At 39.4% G+C, this 18834-nt stretch overlaps 1 protein-coding gene across 2 annotated transcripts in view; it reads right to left on the bottom strand.

Annotated features, from left to right (window-relative positions):
• wdr44 (WD repeat domain 44) overlaps nucleotides 1-18834 on the bottom strand; it is a 126691-nt gene that overhangs the window by 35070 nt on the left and 72787 nt on the right. For both annotated transcript variants that reach the window (XM_069893690.1, XM_069893691.1), the window contains exons 6-9: nucleotides 7408-7544; nucleotides 6763-6846; nucleotides 4570-4676; nucleotides 3752-3903 (exon numbers count right to left, since the gene is read on the bottom strand). In XM_069893690.1, coding sequence (XP_069749791.1) covers nucleotides 3752-3903; nucleotides 4570-4676; nucleotides 6763-6846; nucleotides 7408-7544 — 480 coding nt within the window. The remainder of the gene's footprint in view (nucleotides 1-3751; nucleotides 3904-4569; nucleotides 4677-6762; nucleotides 6847-7407; nucleotides 7545-18834) is intronic.

Raw genomic sequence — 18834 nt, 5'->3', positions numbered from 1 at the left:
CTTTGTTCCAAGGGCTGCCGGGCGCCATCTTTAAAGAGCCCTACAGATAAAGAGCGGAGCTCCGTTGCCGAATCTTGTACCTCTCTTCCTGGATCCATTCCACGCTGAGTCCTGGCTTCTTGTAAACAGGTAGGCTCAGATAACCTCGGGAAATGCAGTTTCTTAACAATCTGTTGCTGTTTTTTTTTTAACTTCTTTTCAGCAGTTGTACCATTAGAAACTGATTCAACACCTCTAACTATTTCTAAGCTTTTAAAAAGTTTTAATGGGCACTTATTGACAAAACAATAACAAAGAGTCAGGAGAGGACTGGAAGGCACTTCTGTTCCTTACGCCATCTTGCCACGCCCCCTCTCTCTTCAACTCTCCATCTAAAACAGCACACCACTATCTCCCAGCCACAAGCAGTCAGAAGAATCCCTTGTACTGGCGTCATCAAGGAGAGCAGCCTCCGGGCAGCGTCGGAGTCTCTTGGGGAGGTGTCGGTGATCGACAGCAGTCAGCAAATTTTTGGTGAGAATTAAACATTATTTTAATACTTAAAAAACCTTCCCTTGTTGTTTGTTGTTGTTTAAACACTGTTACAAGTGATTTGCTGTTGCTTCTGAGCTGTTTTTAAAACAAAAGACCAGTTCTCTGAAAAAAACGTTTATCTGACATAGGCCCTGTTCTGATCATTTCTGATAATCAGAGCCGTACTGTATGTTACATTGACAATTATGGAGTATATCTTAAAGGCTGGACCTAAATTTGCAGTTCTAGTCATTTTCTGCATCTTCAAAATCATTGGAACAGAATTAGAATCACATGGTGAGATTCTTGATTATATGATTAGACTTTTCTCCTTCCAGCCTCCTGCTCCTGCAATTTTTAGAATCCACATAGAACACTACAGCACAATACAGGCCCTTTGGCCCTCGATGTTGTGCCTACTTGTATGTTCCTTAAAAAGATCCCTTCCTGCCTCGTAACCCTTTTTCTTTCATCTATGTGCCTGTTTAAGAGTCTCTTAAATGATCCTAATGTTTCATCCTCCACCACCACGTCTGGCCTGGCATCCAGCAGATTAGTTATACTTATGCTACTTATATGTGAGACAATGGTATTTCTTCTGCAATGGAAGTTTTAAAACCTACATTATCCACACACTAACATACCCATTTCAAGAAAAACGTCCAGTTGTTGTGACAGCAAGCATCTAAGCATGATATTGAAGCTAATTAAACGATTAAAGAAGTCTCCAATTAAGAACAGGCCCACAAGGAGATTAGCTGTTGGCCGTGGTCTTGAAAGTTCTCCAAACAGAAGAGTCTTATTTGGAATAATTAATTAGATTGCTGTTTGCACCTTATTGTTCCTTGTTAACATATCAAGAAAGCAACACTTTTCTGAAATGCATTTACACTTTACAAGTCTGTTTCACCGCTGAAATTCGGAAACTCTGTAGACAGGCACATTAGTCCCAAGTGCAGAACCTCCTCACTGGATGGAGAACACACCAGGTTATCTCTGACATCATAATTGTGACAACCTTGGCCCTTAAGCAGCCAGTATCATGTATCAGACAACATTCAACTGAAATTTCTTTGCCTACCCTTGACGGTGATGAACTAACAACATTTTGAAAGTTTAATATCAATTCAACCAAACATTTAAAATGATTATCTCAACTTTGCATTGCAATAATTTTCAATACAGTAATCAATGCCCCAACCTAAACCAGTCACAACAGAAACTGATATCCTTTCACTGCTGTGCCTGTGCAGTTCTTTGAACGAGCCATCCAATCCGCCTCTGAAATTGCAGCAGCTGTAGAGCCAAGTCATTGGGTATATTTAAGGCAGAGATTGATAGGTATCTGAATAGTCATGATATCAAGGGTTATGGGAAGAAGGCACAGGAGTGAAGTTGAGCAGGAGAATGGATCAGCTCATGATGGAATGACAGAGTAGACCTGATGGGCCAAATGGGACTGTTTCTGCTCCTACATCTTATCGTCTTATGAATAATTTTCCTAAATTTACCACCCTTACAACATTAAATAGATGGCCACAAGTAGCTAATTGTTCAATTGTAATCCAAAAGTGTCCAACAATCCTAATCTTTATTATTACTGCTTCGACCTGCTCTTCAATCAGCAAGGTTTTGCAAGTTGATTATAATTGCATACAAGTATTTAGAAGTCGGTGAGAAATTTACATTGCCATTCTGAGCATGTAATCCATATTTTAGAACAAGCAGTCCCATTTGTTATCAGTACAGAAGTTACCCAATGATGGCCTGCTTGAATACCTCCATTGGAGTACCGAACTGGCAAATTCTCAATCTGGCCTGAAGTGCCACAGCACACAGAATGCTACAGCACAGAAAACAGGTCATTCAGCCCTTCTAGTCTGTGCCAACCATCATTCAACTAGTCCCACTGACCTGTTCCCATTCCATAACCCTCCAGACCTCTCCCATCCATGTATTTATCCAATTTATTCTTAAAACATAAGGTTGAGCCCACATTCACATCAGATGGCAGCTCAATCCACACTCTCACCATCTCTGAGTGAAGAACTTTCCCCTAATGTTTCCCCTAAATCTTTTCTCTTTCAGTTTAAAACTATGGCCTCTTGTATTTATCTCCCCCAATCTAAGTAGAAAAAGCCTATTCACTGCTTAACCTCTCATAATCTTATACACCTCTTGTCAAATCTCCCCTTGGTTCTTCTTCACTCCAAGGAATAAATCCTAACCTGTTTTAATCTTTCCCTGTAACTCAACTCCTGAAGACCCGGCAACATCCTAGTAAATCTTCTCTGCACTCTTTCAATCTTATTGAAATCCATCCTGTAGCTAGGCAACCAGAACTGCATACAATATTCCAAATTTGACCTCACCAATGTCTTAAACAACTTCAACATAAGATCAATACTTTGATTTATACTGTAATAGCTAAGATGCCAAAAGCTTTCTTTACAACCCTGTCCACCTGAGATGCCATCTTCAGGGAGTTATCTATCTGTATTCCCAGTACCCTACATTTACTGTGTATGTCCTACCTTGGTTTGCCCTTCCAAAATGCCACACCTCACACTTGTCTGCATTAAACTCCATCTGTCATTTTTTGGCCCATTCTCCCAGTTGGTCCAGATCCCTCTACAAGCTTTAAAAATCTTTTTCATTGTCCAGACGCATCTTATCTTTGTGTCATCAGCCAACTTGCTGACCTAATTTACTACTTTATCATCCATATCATTGATATAGAAAACAAACAACAATGGTGTCAACATAGATCCTTGAGGTACACCACTACTCACAGACCTCCAGTCTGAGAAGCAACCATCCACTACCACTCTGTTTTCTCTCCCACACAGCTAATTTCAAATCCAGTTTACAACCTCTCCATGGATACCTAGTGTCTCAACCTTCTGAACTAACCTCCCATGTGGGACCTTGTTAAAGGCTTTACTAAAGTTCATACAGACAACTTCCACAGCCTTTTCTTCATCTATCTTCTTGGTAACCTCCTTGAAAAACTCCACAAGATTCAAGGAAAATGGATTTTGTACAAAATTTGACTGCCTGACTCATGAAATTCCTAGCCATGAACAGAACACTACACTCTCACAATGGTGTCCCATCATTTGCTTGCTTCATTGTGAAATAGTATACTTGGCTAAAAAAAATCTTGATAGCAAGAATTAAAAATTAAGAAATAGATACACTGGAAAGAATGCAGCTGTGTACTAAAATGAGAACTTACCATGTGTTCACCACTTAAATCTTGGACCATTTTAATCTGATCAAAGTCAAAAGGTCCTTTGAAACTGTGTGCAGCTTTAAACCTAGCAGGTCTTGTGTAAGGCATACTCTCATCTTCACTTGAAGAAACATCATCTTGATCTGTATGGAATACTAAAAACAGCAATTGACAATTTTACACCAAACACAACAAGTCATGAGATGATGAAACAATGTGATGTCACAAGACTACAGTTTCAATTTGGGAAACTTGTGAATGCATGAGATGCCTCTAAAAACTCCATGCGCTTCACACATTTCCTTATCAAGAGATATTCCTCAAAGTGGCTCCCACTGTCACTGATGACAAATTCCACCACACCTCCACTACACAAGCACAGTCTTTGGTTTTGAGCAGAAGCACACTATTCTGAGTTCATCCATGGCTAGAAAATTCCACCAAAGACTTCAGGAAAACATGTTAATGATCTTCTGGAATTACAGGCCGAGGAAATTCCTTAAACTCGCAACTCTCTGATGATGGCACATGAAGGCCAACAGCAGCATATGGAGTTCTTGAAAACTCACCCCACCCCCAGCTGTCAAGCTCCCTCTGCCCCATCATTTGTGTCCCAGAGACTCGTTACAATCTTTAATTCAATATTCAGAAGCAAGTCATCCCCAACTCCAGAGGACTGCCAAAGAAGGTGACCTCTGCACATCTTTCTACAATACAAATAACAATTGCTAAAGTTAACCTACTTTTTGATCATAATAAATTATTCTGATCAGATGTTGTTTCTCACAAAAATAGTTGAGCCAATTACCCTTCAAACTTACCTTCACCTCGGACACTCTTAACTTTATTTACAGCTTTTTCGCCATACTCTTCAGCAAGATGCTTTGCTCTCTTCACCGATTTTCCCAAAAATTTCTTGAGCTGATTACTGGAAAATCATTAAATTCATGAGATAAATGTATGCATTTTACATCTTAAAATATTCAGATTATAGTCCAGAATGTAAATACCTTTTAAAAGCTAGATATTGTTGACAGAAATAGTACTCTGAGGCAGGCTCGACAACATAACAGGTGCAATTGAACTTAATTTTTACATCTTTGAAGCCTGTTTTACACAGCAGAAATTGTATGTTTGCAAAGATGGTCATAAAAGAAAAAAACAAATTCATTCTTAATTTGAGGGTTAAGGAGCAGGATCAGGGAAGACAAAAGCATAATCTCTTCCTACACTTTCCTCTCCAAAACATCTCACTGCTATTTATTCAAGCAATTTAATTTATCAGCACTCCCATACAGAAATTAAGGGGTTATCTTATGAGGAGAAATTTAGTCGACTGGGACTATACTCAAGGAGTTTAGAAGGATGAACGGGGGATCTAATAGTAAAAAAATTATGAAAGTATAGTCGAACCCTGTTACAAAGCAATACTTTGCGTTCAAAAAAAGGAAAAAAATACATCACGAGAAAAACAGGGGTTTCAATAAATTATTGTAGCTACAGTCGAAATTAAAACAAATTAATTTGAAGTAAACCAACAGCTTCTGCTCCCCACAGCAGGCTTATGTCCCCGTACTTGCTTCTGGCAGCAACCCACTGCCAGAGTCCAATGACTCATTGCGTTATACCCAGATTCATGTTAAATCAGAGTTCCACTGTAATAGGCAAGATTGAAGCAGGGAGGTTGTTTCCACTGGCAGATGACTAGGACATACCTCAAGATTCAGGGGATTGGATTTAAGACAGAGGAGGAAGAATTTCTCCCAGAGAGTAGGGAAGCTGTGGAATTCTCTGCCCCAAGAAGCAGAAGAAGCTGCTTATTGCATGTATTAGGGAAAGATTTTTTTCTGAAGAACAGTGGAATGAAGGGTCAAGGGGAGCAGGCAGGCAAGCAGAGCCAAATCCACGGACAGATAAGCAATGATTTGATTGAGTGGAAGAGTAGGCATGACATCAGATGGCTGCTCTTATTTTTTATTGTTCTTGTGTATCTGATGAACTGCAGTTTATCTGGTTTCATTATCAAAAATAATGCTATGCAATGAAAGTGGTGAACATTACTTAATGGATAACTTTTTCAGATGCCAACAAGAAGATCAAATGTATTACAGGATTGCAAAGCAGTGTCAAAATCTAAGGGTGTAATAATTCAATTATTATAGATCATAGGCATGGTTAATTTGTGATAAAGACACTCCCCAGTTAAACCATCAAGTCTGCCAAAAACCACTCTCCACATTTTCAAGACAATAATGCCACAAAAAGGCAACTTGATCCAAATGGTCCAAGGTGATTTATGTACTTCATTTGGACCTTCTTAAATGGTTTATACTGTACTCTGTAACAAGACCATAGGACATAGATGCAGAATTCAGCTGTCGGCTGATCGAGTGTTTGATGCAATTCAAATAGTGACTGACAATTTCTTCCTATCAACCCCATTCTCCAATTTTTCCTCATAACTTTTGACATCCTCACTAATCAAGAACTTACTAATCTGCTACATCTCAAAACAATGAAAACTTCCTGTAAATATATTGAAATCCAATAACTTTTGTAAGATCTAGCCAAATATTGTGTTTCAATAATAACAAAATGGTTAAAATGTTTAATTACACTGAAAACTAAGGTGTTCAAATGTATTGCAAAGCTAAGGAAATCCAGAATAGACTTCCTGCTCTTCCACAAGAAGTAATATCTTGCATGTTCTCCAAAATTAACTTCAAAATTTCAGGTTGTTAAAAACTTTTTTTTGTCAAAGAAACTTGATTGTATGGTGCAAATTGCATCAGTTATGAATGAGCTTTAAAAAGCTTAACTGTTTATTAACAACCTTATTTGTCCAAAAGCTGCCAATTATACATTCAGTGTATTTATTAAATACAGTACTGGTGGCGAATCTGCCTGCCTTGCAGCAGGCAAAAAAGGAATTTCATGTAATATGACACTGCTGTATTACTATGACAATAAATTGAATCTTGAAAAGCTGCAAACATTTTTGGAAAAGTTCTTACGTTTTTTGTTTAATTTTATGACCATCTGGCTCAGTCGGAGTCGGATGAATCTTCTCCTCATCATCTGATTGTGCAGCATCATTGCTGGAATTGCAAAATCATTCGGATTAAAATAGATTTCCTAACAGACATATTTTATCTGGCTAAATTCCACTCAAGCTGCGAACTTCAAATCAAATCATGAGCAAACACTTGTTTGACATTTCGGATCACAACTCTGAAGTAATTATTCAGATAGTTAGTACCTTGCTCCAGAGATCATTGGAAATACTTTGTTTTAGTAGTTTTAGCACTGAAATATAAAACAGTGAAGCATATTTCTTTTCATACTGCTTTTACATTTACATGAGTTAATGGAACAAAAATACCTTTATTAAATTTGGTAATGGAACATAGAATTATTTTACAACTAATAACATCCTTTGTAACAGGAATGAAAATCATATCTATTGGTTTTCTTTTGTTCAATTTTAGTTAAACACAATAGCCATAGATCAATTTTCCAACATGATAGCATAGTCTCAACTCCCAACAAGATAGCTCACAAATTCAAAGTAAATTTTCTCAATGAACAAGCTGTACCATTGGTAACCAAGTATGGATATTTGTGGACAAGGGATGCTGCTATCAGTAGTAGTTACATACCTCACGTACTCCTTTGTCCGACGCATTATATGTAACGTTAACGGATTTAGACCTTTGGGTAATTTCTCCTCAGCCATATTCAGAGGGATCTCTTCCCCTGTATCGAGGTTCTTCACCATCACACTTGCTAGGATTTCCTTTTGCAAAAGAAATTAATTTATTAAAATCTTTCCAAGCAAACCAATATACAAAACCAAATCTCTTGACTACAGCAGTGTGTAGCATTTAATAAAAAAAATTCCAACAAGCTCTCTGATGCAAAAGAACAATTTTGTCATCAGTGATAGCAATGAAATAAAGGTAGCTGAAATGTCTCAAAGAAAATGTGGAACTGTGGTAATTTTATTTGTACAGCATCACTGCACAAACAGTTTGCTTCTTTCTCAAACTGGAATCTGTTTCCCCTCAATTAGTGATCGCACTAAAGACAAAACAGTCAAATCCTTGTCAATAATCCTTCCTGGTGGTGTGTGGAGTTGAGACCAAAAATTCTTCCATAACTTTGATTTCCAGACAGAAAGCAAGGCACTTCCTAAATAGCACAAAGGTGCATATGGTAAAGCGGACCATAACATTTGCACGCTGTGGTGCGCTAAAATCCAATAACACAGACAATAAAAATACTGACAGTTTCCAAGGGTGAATTGGCTGTGCAGTGTAAAAAGCCTCTCAAGTTCTATCATTTTTGGACTTGCAGAAATTTTCACTAAATTCACGCCAAGTTCCATAAGCTACCAGATCAAATGAAACTGAAGGCTATAAATTCTCAAACATCTGAGGCTTCCTGAGAGGTTCTTTGGCCTCCTTCACAGTATTCTCTCCTCTCCATTCATGTCTGAAAACTTCAAAGTTGCCTGATGCATTGAACAGCACTTCATATCCCAAATATGAAAAAAAATCCTTTGAGCTTAACAATGATGGACAAGTGTCTACTTTCCAGAAACTTGAAAAGGTGTTTTCCCATCTGCACAAAACCGTTCTGATCCAACTTCTGCTCAGGCCTATCTGGGACTTGTGGAGAATGAATCATTTCCTTTAGATGATTTCTTTTGACACCTGTAGTTCTTGCTCTTCTGTACCTGACCACTGTTCCTTGGAGTCAGAGAGCAACACAGTCCTTTTGCCCAACTCGTTCATTCCTGGTTTGCAGTTTATTTCTGTTGCTGAGGTGAGGAGGATTTGTCATTTGTTCTTATAATTTGCAAAAAATTCCACTTTCAGTGCACGTCTTCCATCCAGATATGCTCAGCACAACTCCAACTTTGCGCTGTCCCTCATCTTGTCAGACCTGTCATCTTCAGATGCTGCATTGCCTCATCTGGCTCATTAATGGCAGAGAGACTGGAGTACATCTCCCTGCTTAGAATAATTCAAGCCTATGATCCTGAGTATCTTACATTTTTGAAACCAGGTCAGCTAAATTTGGATTCACACTGGATTTGCACAAGCTGGTTGATGGTGACTCAGTGGGCTGATGGGACTGTTTACGTGTAGCATTCCTCTTCATGTCTTTGTCAAATGAGACCAAATCTTTACATTTCATGCCTCATCCTCTCAGCCCTCTCTTGTATGCCACTTGCATACATAGTTCTCATACATTGATGAATCCTATCTTGTTTAAAAAAAATCATGTTAAATAGCTCCTTCCCATTTTGCACAAAATATGTCAATATTCTTCTTATGTGTTATCTCACTGTTGCAAACCCCTTTGAGCCATCTGCTTACACTATATCAGTTCTTAATTCAAAGTTTTATAATACACACTCCATCACTCAAGTCTCAGTGACTCATTTGGCAGTTTGTGCAAGTAATCAAGCATTCAATTTCTTTTGTCAGATGCTTGAACAGTTCACACATCTCATTTGGATGAAGCAGAAATAAAAGAAGCCCAGAAAATAATGAACTCCTGCAACATCTGACAAGTTCAGCATTTTCTAATCAGGAACTAAGTGACCCATGAAGGAGACTTCTTTTATATTTTTGGTTGTGCATTCAACTTCAGTTGCTTCTCTTGACAGCTTTTGGGCAGGGTAAAAATGCCTCTAATATTTCACTTCTCAATGAGATCTATGGAATGGGATATTGAAACAAGATAAACAAACTCATTGAGCTGTGTATGGCAGACCTAATACAATTGCCTCATTCACATCTGGTAAATATTTCCTCCTTAGAAATGGTCCATCCAGCAAATTCGCAACTAGCCAATTGATTTTTGAACAATGATATCTGGGGAATGTGTGAAAGAATACAGTAAGTTTAACAAATATGCTTAATAAAGGATTAATGAATTAGGTGAGAAAATACAGTAGTTGCCTTATAACATGGTAAGAATGTAATTGCCTTCTAACATGACTTTCCCTGTGCTGTCATGAGATAGTAATACCACAAAGATGTATTAAAAGTAAATATTGTACACCAAGACCAAGGACACCCTGACATTTCCCAGCCATCTGCAGACACCACAGGGAACATGTTGTGGAAAAACAAGAATCGCCAGCTTTGTGAAACTCACGCAGACCCCTGCCCAAAGGTGTATAAAAGTGGGATTAACACTCCATATGCTTTGAGTGGGGATCAGTGTAGAGAATGAGTTACTGAACTCTTTCTTTGTGCCCCTCACTCCCATTAGCATTATCAAAGCTGAATAAAGAAACTGTTGTACACTTAATCGGTTTTGCTGAATTCTGCTATTTTATTGCAATGCGGGCAGACTTTCACAAATGAACACATGCCCCAGGGATTCAATCTCTGCCAAAGTAACTTGCTCCTTCTCAATTACAATTTCCTCCCTGAGAACTTCAAGTACATGCATTGGTGGGCAAGTGGCTGTTTGCAATTGTCTGAAACAAGGGGAAACTAGCTTCCAATCTCTGTTCCTTGAAAGTCATCTGTGGTTTTGCTTACGAGTTTCGCAGCTGAAATGAATACTTGTATTGAATCAAAACACATAACCTTTTATCGTGCACATTTGTTTGTCATCTGTCAGACCTGATTACTTCCAGATATAGGGTACTTCTAGTTCTCTATAAAGAAATCCACATCATTACCCTCAATCCCTGAGCTCAGAGAGAATCTCCATTTCAACTTCAGTGTGATTTTGATGCACATCAGCAACACAATTTCAAATCCACCACTCAAACTCCATTGTTTGCTTTGAGAAAACGTTGCACATTGCTGCCAAGTCAAAATATGTTTCTGGTTGTTGCACAAGCCTTCTGTCTTAGGGACGTCTGGATGATGCTTCAGTTTTAACTCTGCTTAACACCAGTCATATCATTTTCCACTAAGAACTTGACCCTGCTCCCATATCCACAGGTCTCATCTTTATCACTCTTCGTCATTCAGTTTATAGAAATAAATTGTCAATCAACGTAACACACACTACTCATCATACACAGGGCATTTTATTTTCCGATGCTTATTGCCATCCACAATATTTGTAATGTCGAAGCAGCCTTGGATTACTTTTCTTTTGCAGCTCTTGCACTTCAATGCAAGTCTACTTTTCATCTAACATTTTGGGTCACAGTTGGATAACTCCAGAGTTTTGCATACTTGGGTATACTTCAACACCAAGTTAACAATGATATGTTGGAGCCATCTTCTGCAGTTGGATTAATAGATTTCACAAATAATCCAAAAGGCATACATTTTAAAACCACCAAATAGCAACCTGCACACAGTCTTGGTTCTATTAGTATCAAATGATTTGCTCTGCTCCATCCTTGTTCACTAATCACTGCAAGATCAACTGTTTCACAATGAGGTAAATTGCTCACAATGCTTTCAGTATACCCCCCTCAGCATCATTTGTTGCTGGAAGGAGCAGGGGGAAGGAAGGTGGTTCATCGGCATTTTTACTTTGGTTTGGTTTATCTCCCATTGCCAACATACAAGTTCTTAATTACACTTTGCACTATTTTGACAAATTGCTTACCTGACAATCCAGCTGTTTACATAGCCTTATCTGTTTAATCATGTATATTTCCATACGAATCTAACAACTTGCCCAACTCTACATCCTGTCTATATTCTTATATAACCAATGACAACATCAAACACTATCCACAACTCCTCCAACCTTTGTATCATCGGCAAATTTACTGACCCATCCTTCTGCTTCTTCATTGAGGTCATTTATAAAAATCTCAAAGGAAGGGGTCCCAGAGCAGATCCTTGCGGAACTTCGCTAGTGACTGACTTCCAGAATACTTCTTGCCCACTACTACACTCTGGTTTATACAGGCAATCAACACAGCCAAGGTTCCATGGATCCCATGACTTTCTGAATGAGTGCCTCATGGGGGACTTTGTCAAATGCCTCATAAAAATCTATATACATACCACATCCATTTCCTTACCTTCATCAGTATCTTTTGTAACCTTCTCAAAAAACTTAGAGGCTCGTGAGTCAGAACCTTCCCCTCACAAAGCCATGCCAACTATCCCTGAGAAGACTACTTCTCCAAATGCTCATGAATCCTGTCCTTAAGAATCTTCTCCAATGGTTTACACATCATTGATCAAAGACTCACAGGTCTATAATTCCCAGGATTATCCCTATTACCTTTTTTAAACAAAGAGGACCACATCTGCCATTCTCCACTGCTCTGTCACCTCCACTGTGGCTGAGGAAGATGCAAAGATCATTGCCAACACCCCTGCTATCTCTTTCCTCCTCTCCCACAGCAACCTGGGGTACATCTTGACCAGCCCAGAGACTTATCAATCTTAATGTTTTTAAGATCCAGCAAATCCTCTTTCCTAATCTTAACATGGGCTTGTTCTATTCTGACCTCACTTTCACCTTTTGTTTGGTGAATTCTGAAGCAAAGTATTAATTTAGGACCTCCCCAACTTCCTCCGCCTTCAGGCACATGTCACCTCCTTTACCCTTAGGCAGACCTCATCATCCTTTTGTTCTTCACATATACATAGAACACCTTGGGGCACTCCATCCTTCTAGCTAAGGCCTCCTCATGCCCCCTTCAAGTTCTACCAAGTCCTTTCTTAAGTTCCTTACTGGCTACCATAAATTCTCATGAGCTTATCCTGTTTTTTTTTTCCTTTTTAAATCTAAATCTAGTCTGTGTCTAGTCTGTCTAAACCCTTAAGAATTTTATGTTTCTATAAGATCCCCCCTCAATCTTCTAAATTCCAGAGAATACAAGCCTAGTCTATCCAACCTCTCTTCATATGCGAGTCACTCCATCCCTGGTACCTTCTCTGCACCACCTCCAAGGCAAGGATATCCTTCCTCAGATAAGGTGACCAAAACTGCACGCAGTACTCCAGGTGTGGTCTCACCAAGGCACTGTACAGCTGCAGCAGGATCTCCCTACTCCTGGACTCAAATCCTCTCGCTATGAACATCAACATACCAGTCGCCGTCCTCACCGCCTGCTGCACCTGCACGCCCACTTTCAATGACTGATGCAGAGCAACACCCAAATCTCGCTGCATCACCCCTTTTCCTAAACAGATACCATTTAAATGATCCTCTTTCCTGTTCTTACCTCCAAAGTGGATAACCTCACATTTATCCACATTACACTGCATCTGCCACGTCCTGGCCCACTCGCCTAACTTGTCCAAATCACCCTGCACTCTCTTAGCATCCTCCACACAGCTAACCATGCCACCCAACTTCGTAACATCTGCAAATTTCGAGATACTGCTATCTATTCCCACATCTAAGTCATTTATATCATAAACAACTGCGGCCCAGCACTGAGCCCTGCAGTACCCCACTAGTCACTGGCTGCCATTCTGAAAAGAACCCATTTATTCCTACTCTTTGCTTCCTGTCCCTCAACCAATTCTCTATCCACCTTAATTCCATACCTCCTCTACTGTGCTCTAAGTTAATACGCTAGTCTTCTGTGCGGAACCTTATCAATCGTCTTACTAAAGTCCAGATATACCTCATCCACTGGTTCACCCCTATCCACTCTACTGGTTACATCCTCAAAAAACTCTATTAGATTCGTCAGACATGATTTCCCCTTCACAAAACCATCCTGACTCTGTGCGATGATACCACTACTTCACAAATGTACTGCAAGTGCATCTTTAATAACCAATTCTAGCACCTTCCCTACTACCGATATCAGACTAAATGGTCTGTAGTTACCGATTTCTCTCTCTTTCTCCCTTCTTAAAGAGTGGGGTTACAATGGCCACCCTCCAATCCTCAGGAACTAATCCAGTATCCAAAGAGGTTTGAAACATTATCACCAATGCATCCACTATTTCCTGGGCTACTTCCTTCAGCACTCTCGGATGCAGACTATCCAATCCCGGGGATTTATCCACCTTTAATCCCTGCAATTTAACTAATACAACTTCTCAAATTACAATTATTTCCTTTAGTTCCTCCATCACAATAGATCCCTGATCCTCAATAATTTCCTGAATATTAGTTATGTCTTCCCCCTTGGTGAAGACAGAACTAAAATAATAATTAATACAGTCTGCCATATCCTTGTTCCCATGATCAACTCACCCATTTCTGTCTGCAACGGACCCACATTTGTCTTAATTAACCTCTTTCTCTATCTGTATCTATAAAAGCTTTTACAGTCATTGTTTATGTTCCCTGGCAGCTTCCTCTCATAATCCCTTTTTCCTTTCCTAATTAATTCCTCTGCAGAACTCTACATTTCTCCCAATCATAAGGGATATTATTCTTTTTGGCTAGTTTGTAAGCTCCTTCTTTGGATTTGACACTCTCTCGGATCTGCCTTGTTAGCCATGGATGTGCTACCCTCCTCGATTTATTCTTCGAACAAACTGGGATGTACATTTTCTGCACTTGCTCCAAGTTATTCTTAAACGATTGCCATTGCATTTCTATCATTAGTCCTTTAAGTACCATTTGCCAATCTATTTTAGCCAATTCACATCTCATATCATCAAAGTTACCCCTCTTCATGTTCAAAAAACCTTTGAGTCTGTATCAACTCTGTCACATTCCATCCTAATGAAGAATTCCACCCTATTGTGGTCACTCCTGCCCAAGGGGTTCCTCACAACAAGATTGCTAATTAATCCTTCTCTATTACTCAATACCGAGTCTAGAATGGCTCGTTCCCTCGTCGGTTCCTCAACATGCTGATTTAGAAAACAATCCCGCATATATTCTAAGAAATTCTCTTTAACCTTATCCTTACCAATTTGGTTCACCCAATCTACATGTAGATTAAAGTCACCCATTTCAACTGCCGTCCCTTTGTTGCACGCCTTACCATTTTCCTTCACGACTCCTTCACTAACCTCACTGCTACTGTTAGGTGGCCTGTACACTACTCCCACTAGCATCTTCTGCCCCTTTGTGTTTCGCAGCTCTACCCATATGAATTCCACATCCTCTAGACTGATGTCCTTCCTTTCTATGGCATTCACCTTTTCCCTAACCAACAAGGCTACTCCACCTCCTTTTCCATTTTGTCTATCCCTCCTGAATGTCGAGTAACCCTGAATGTTAAGCTCCCAGTCACATTCCCCCTGAAGCCACACCTCTGTGATCCAAAATATATCAGTTATTAATAGCTCTCTCCACATTCAATTCATTTATTACAAATGCTCCTTGCATTGAGACACGAAGCCTTCAGTCTTTCTTTAGCCACACTCTTATCCCTTTTACCATTATGCAAATAAATTGTTATTTTTGATTTCCCCCTACCCAGCTTTTATTTGCCTGCCACTAATGCTTTTCACCTTGCTACCCTTTGCTTCTATTCTCATTTTACACCCCTTTGACCGTCTGGACTTCGTCACATTCCCCTGCCACATTAGTTTAAACCTTCCCCAACAACACTATCAAACAAACCCCCAAGAACATTGGTTCCAGATGCAGACCATCCTGTCTGTACCAGTCCCATCTGCCCCAGAACTGGTTCCAATGTTTCAAGAATCTGAAACCTTCCCTCCTACACCACCTTTCAAACCAGATTCATTCTAGCTATCTTGTTGTTCCTACTCTGAATAGCTCGTGGCACAGGTAACAATCCAGAGATTGTTACCTTTGAGGACCTACTGCTCAATTTATTTCCTAAATCCCTAAATTCATCTTGTAGTAGGACCTCATCCTTTTTTTCCCCAATGTCATTGGTACTGATATGGACCACGACAGCTGGCTGTTCTCCCTCCCCTTCCAGAATGTCCTGCAGCCGCTCCGAGACATCCTTGACCCTTGCACCCGGAAGATAACACACCATCCAGGAGTCTCATTTGCAGCCACAGAAACTCCTATCTATTCCCCTTACATTGGAATCCCCTATGTCTATTGCCCTACCACTCTTTATCCTGCCCTCTTGGACAGCAGCACCACCCACGGTGCCATAAACCTGGCTACTGCTGCCTACTCCTGGTGAGCCATCTCCCCCAACATTATCCAAAACAGCATATCTGTTCTGCAAGGAATTGACCGCAGGAGACTCCTGCACTATTTTCCTACAACCTCTCTTACTGTTGGTCACCCAGTCCCTATCCTTCTCTAGAAGCTAAAAGCTTTAGGCCTCTGTACCTGCCTCTGCAACTGGATCCTTGACTTTCTCATTGGAAAACCACAGTCAGTATGAATTGGAAACAACGTCTCCTCCTCACTGATCAACAGCACAGGCGCACCCCAAGGATGTGTGCTTAGCCCACTGCTCTACTCATTACACACCCATGACTGTGTGGTCAGGCACAATTCCAATTCCATCTACAAGTTTGCCAATGACACCACAGTTGTCAGCAGAATCACAAACGGCAATGAGGAACCATACAGGAGGGAGAAAGCTCAGCTCATTGAGTGGTGTTGACCACAACCTTGTGCTCAACATCAGCAAAACCAAGGTGACTGTGGACTTAGTGAGCACTGGGTCGTGTTCCCCTGGCTTTCTCCTGAGGTCTCAGTAGTGGAAAGGGTCAAGAACTTCAAATTCTTGGGTGTCAACATCTCCAGGTATCTGTCCTGGAGCCTCCATGTTGATGCAATAACAAAGAAGGCTCGCCAATGGCTATACTTTGTGAGGTGTCTGAGGAGGATTGGTATGTCACTCTCGTAAACCTCTACTCTGGTTGGTTGCATCACCGCCTGGTATGGAGGAGCCAACTTTCAAGATAAGAATAAAATCCAGAGGGTTGTTAACTCGGCCTGCGACATCACATTAACCAGATTTCACTCCATCGAGGACATCTGGATGAGACAATGTCTTATAAAAGCAGCCTCTATCCTCAATCACCCCCATCACCCATGCCACGCCCTCTTCAATCTGCCACCATCAGGGAAAAGGTACAGGAGCCTAAAGACGACCACTCAGCGGCACAAGGACAGTTTCTTCCCTGCTGCCATTAGATTCCTGAATAATCAATGAACCAAAGGCACTGCCTTACTTTTCGTGCACTATATATCTATATATCTCTATATCTATATATCTCTATATCTATATATCTCTATCTATCTATATATATATATCTATATATATCTCTATCTATATATATCTCTATCTATATGTATATCTATCTATATGTATATCTATCTATATGTATATCTATCTATATGTATATCTATCTATATGTATATCTATCTATCTATCTATATATCTATCTATCTATCTATATATCTATCTATCTATATATCTATATCTATCTATATCTATATCTATATCTATATAAATATAGATATATATATCTATATAAATATAGATATATATCTATATAAATATAGATATATATCTATATAAATATATCTATATATATATCTATATAAATATATCTATATATATCTATATATCTATATCTATATATATATCTATATAAATATATATATATATCTATATCTATATATATATATCTATATAAATATATATATATATCTATATATATATATATCTATACACACACACACATATATATATAGATATATATATATATATATTATAGAGAGAGAGAGTAATATTGCAAGGCGTTTGCACAATGATGCTGCCACAAAAAAAACAAATTTCATGATAATCATTTTTAAAAAAATTTTTTCCCCCTTTTACACCCACTCTCACCCTCCCACCCACTGGTACTTCACGCACCCCTCAGCCCCATTCACTCATGCCAGGCTCAAGCACCCCCGCACCATGACAATGAATCTTGAATCTGATTCAGAAATCCATCTTGGACACACCTGACAATCTTCCCCATTTTGACTGCATGAGGTGCCAGTTAATATTGGGAAGTTGAAGTTGCCCATAACAAACCTGAAATTACTTCCCCAATCCAAAATCTGCATACTTATCTGTTCCTCAGTATGCTGAGGGTTATATGGGGGCCTATTGACTACTCCCAGTAATGATTGCTCCTTTCCTACTTCTGTCTTTACCCCACACCAACTCAGTAGACTCTCGCTCTACAGCATCCTCTCTTTCTAAAGCTGTGATACTATCCCTTACCAATAATGCTACTCCCCAACCCCCTCTTATACATCCCATCCATTTTAAAACACTAAACCCCAATACCTGCATTAGGCTCTTTTGTCCTTCCGTCAGCCAAGTCTCTAAGGGCCATATCATTGCAACTCCACGTCCTGATCCATGCTCTAAGTTCATTTCCTTTAATCTGAGTGATCCTTCAATTGAAATAAACGCATTTCAAACCCGCCAAATTATTACATTTGTGCTTCCTCTCCATCTGTCCTTTCTCAAGCCATATTGCACCACCCTTCCCACATTCTGCTCTATTATCTGGATTCAGACTTTGGTTCCAACCCCCCCTGCCAAATTACTTTAAACCTCCCCAACAGCTCTAGCAAACCTTCCCCCCAGGATATTGGTCCATCTCCAGTTCATGTGCAGCCCATCCTTTTTGTACAAGTTAGACTTCCTCAGAAGAGATCCCACTGATGCACAAATCTGAACCCCTTCCCCCAGACCAGCCATGCATTCATCTGCCACAACTTCCTACTCCTACCCTCTCTAGAGTGTGGCACAGACTACAATGCCTGAGGTCCTGCTTTTCAGTTTCCTTCCTAACTTTCTATATTTTCTCTTCAGGATCTCATCCCTACTTCTAATTATGTCATTGGTCCCAACGTAGATTTGAAGTACATTGCAGTTCCTTTGACCGATTGCTGGAAATTTCCAAGATCTATCTTAAAATATGACACCTTAATAAACTTAATTCTTCACATATTCAGTACTGTACAACCAGAATGTAAAAATATAATAAATACTTCATAAGCAATATTTTGTGTTATTTTGTAGTTTTAATCAAATGGAGGAAAAATATCAGATTTATATTAGATGCTTTCATTCCTGTGAATTTCCTATGAATAAGTTTTATGCACTTTAGAGCAAAGAAATATCCTTCATGGAAAAATGAAAAGAAAATTCAACAAGTCAACATTTTGTATACTATTCAGTCATTTACACAAGTGACCTCTGGCATTTTGAC

This window comes from Narcine bancroftii, chromosome 8, assembly GCF_036971445.1.
Source record: "Narcine bancroftii isolate sNarBan1 chromosome 8, sNarBan1.hap1, whole genome shotgun sequence".
Classification (NCBI taxonomy): Eukaryota; Metazoa; Chordata; class Chondrichthyes; order Torpediniformes; family Narcinidae; genus Narcine; species Narcine bancroftii.
The sequence above is the reverse complement of the archived record's forward strand: the minus strand, read 5'-3'. Positions and strand labels throughout refer to the sequence as shown.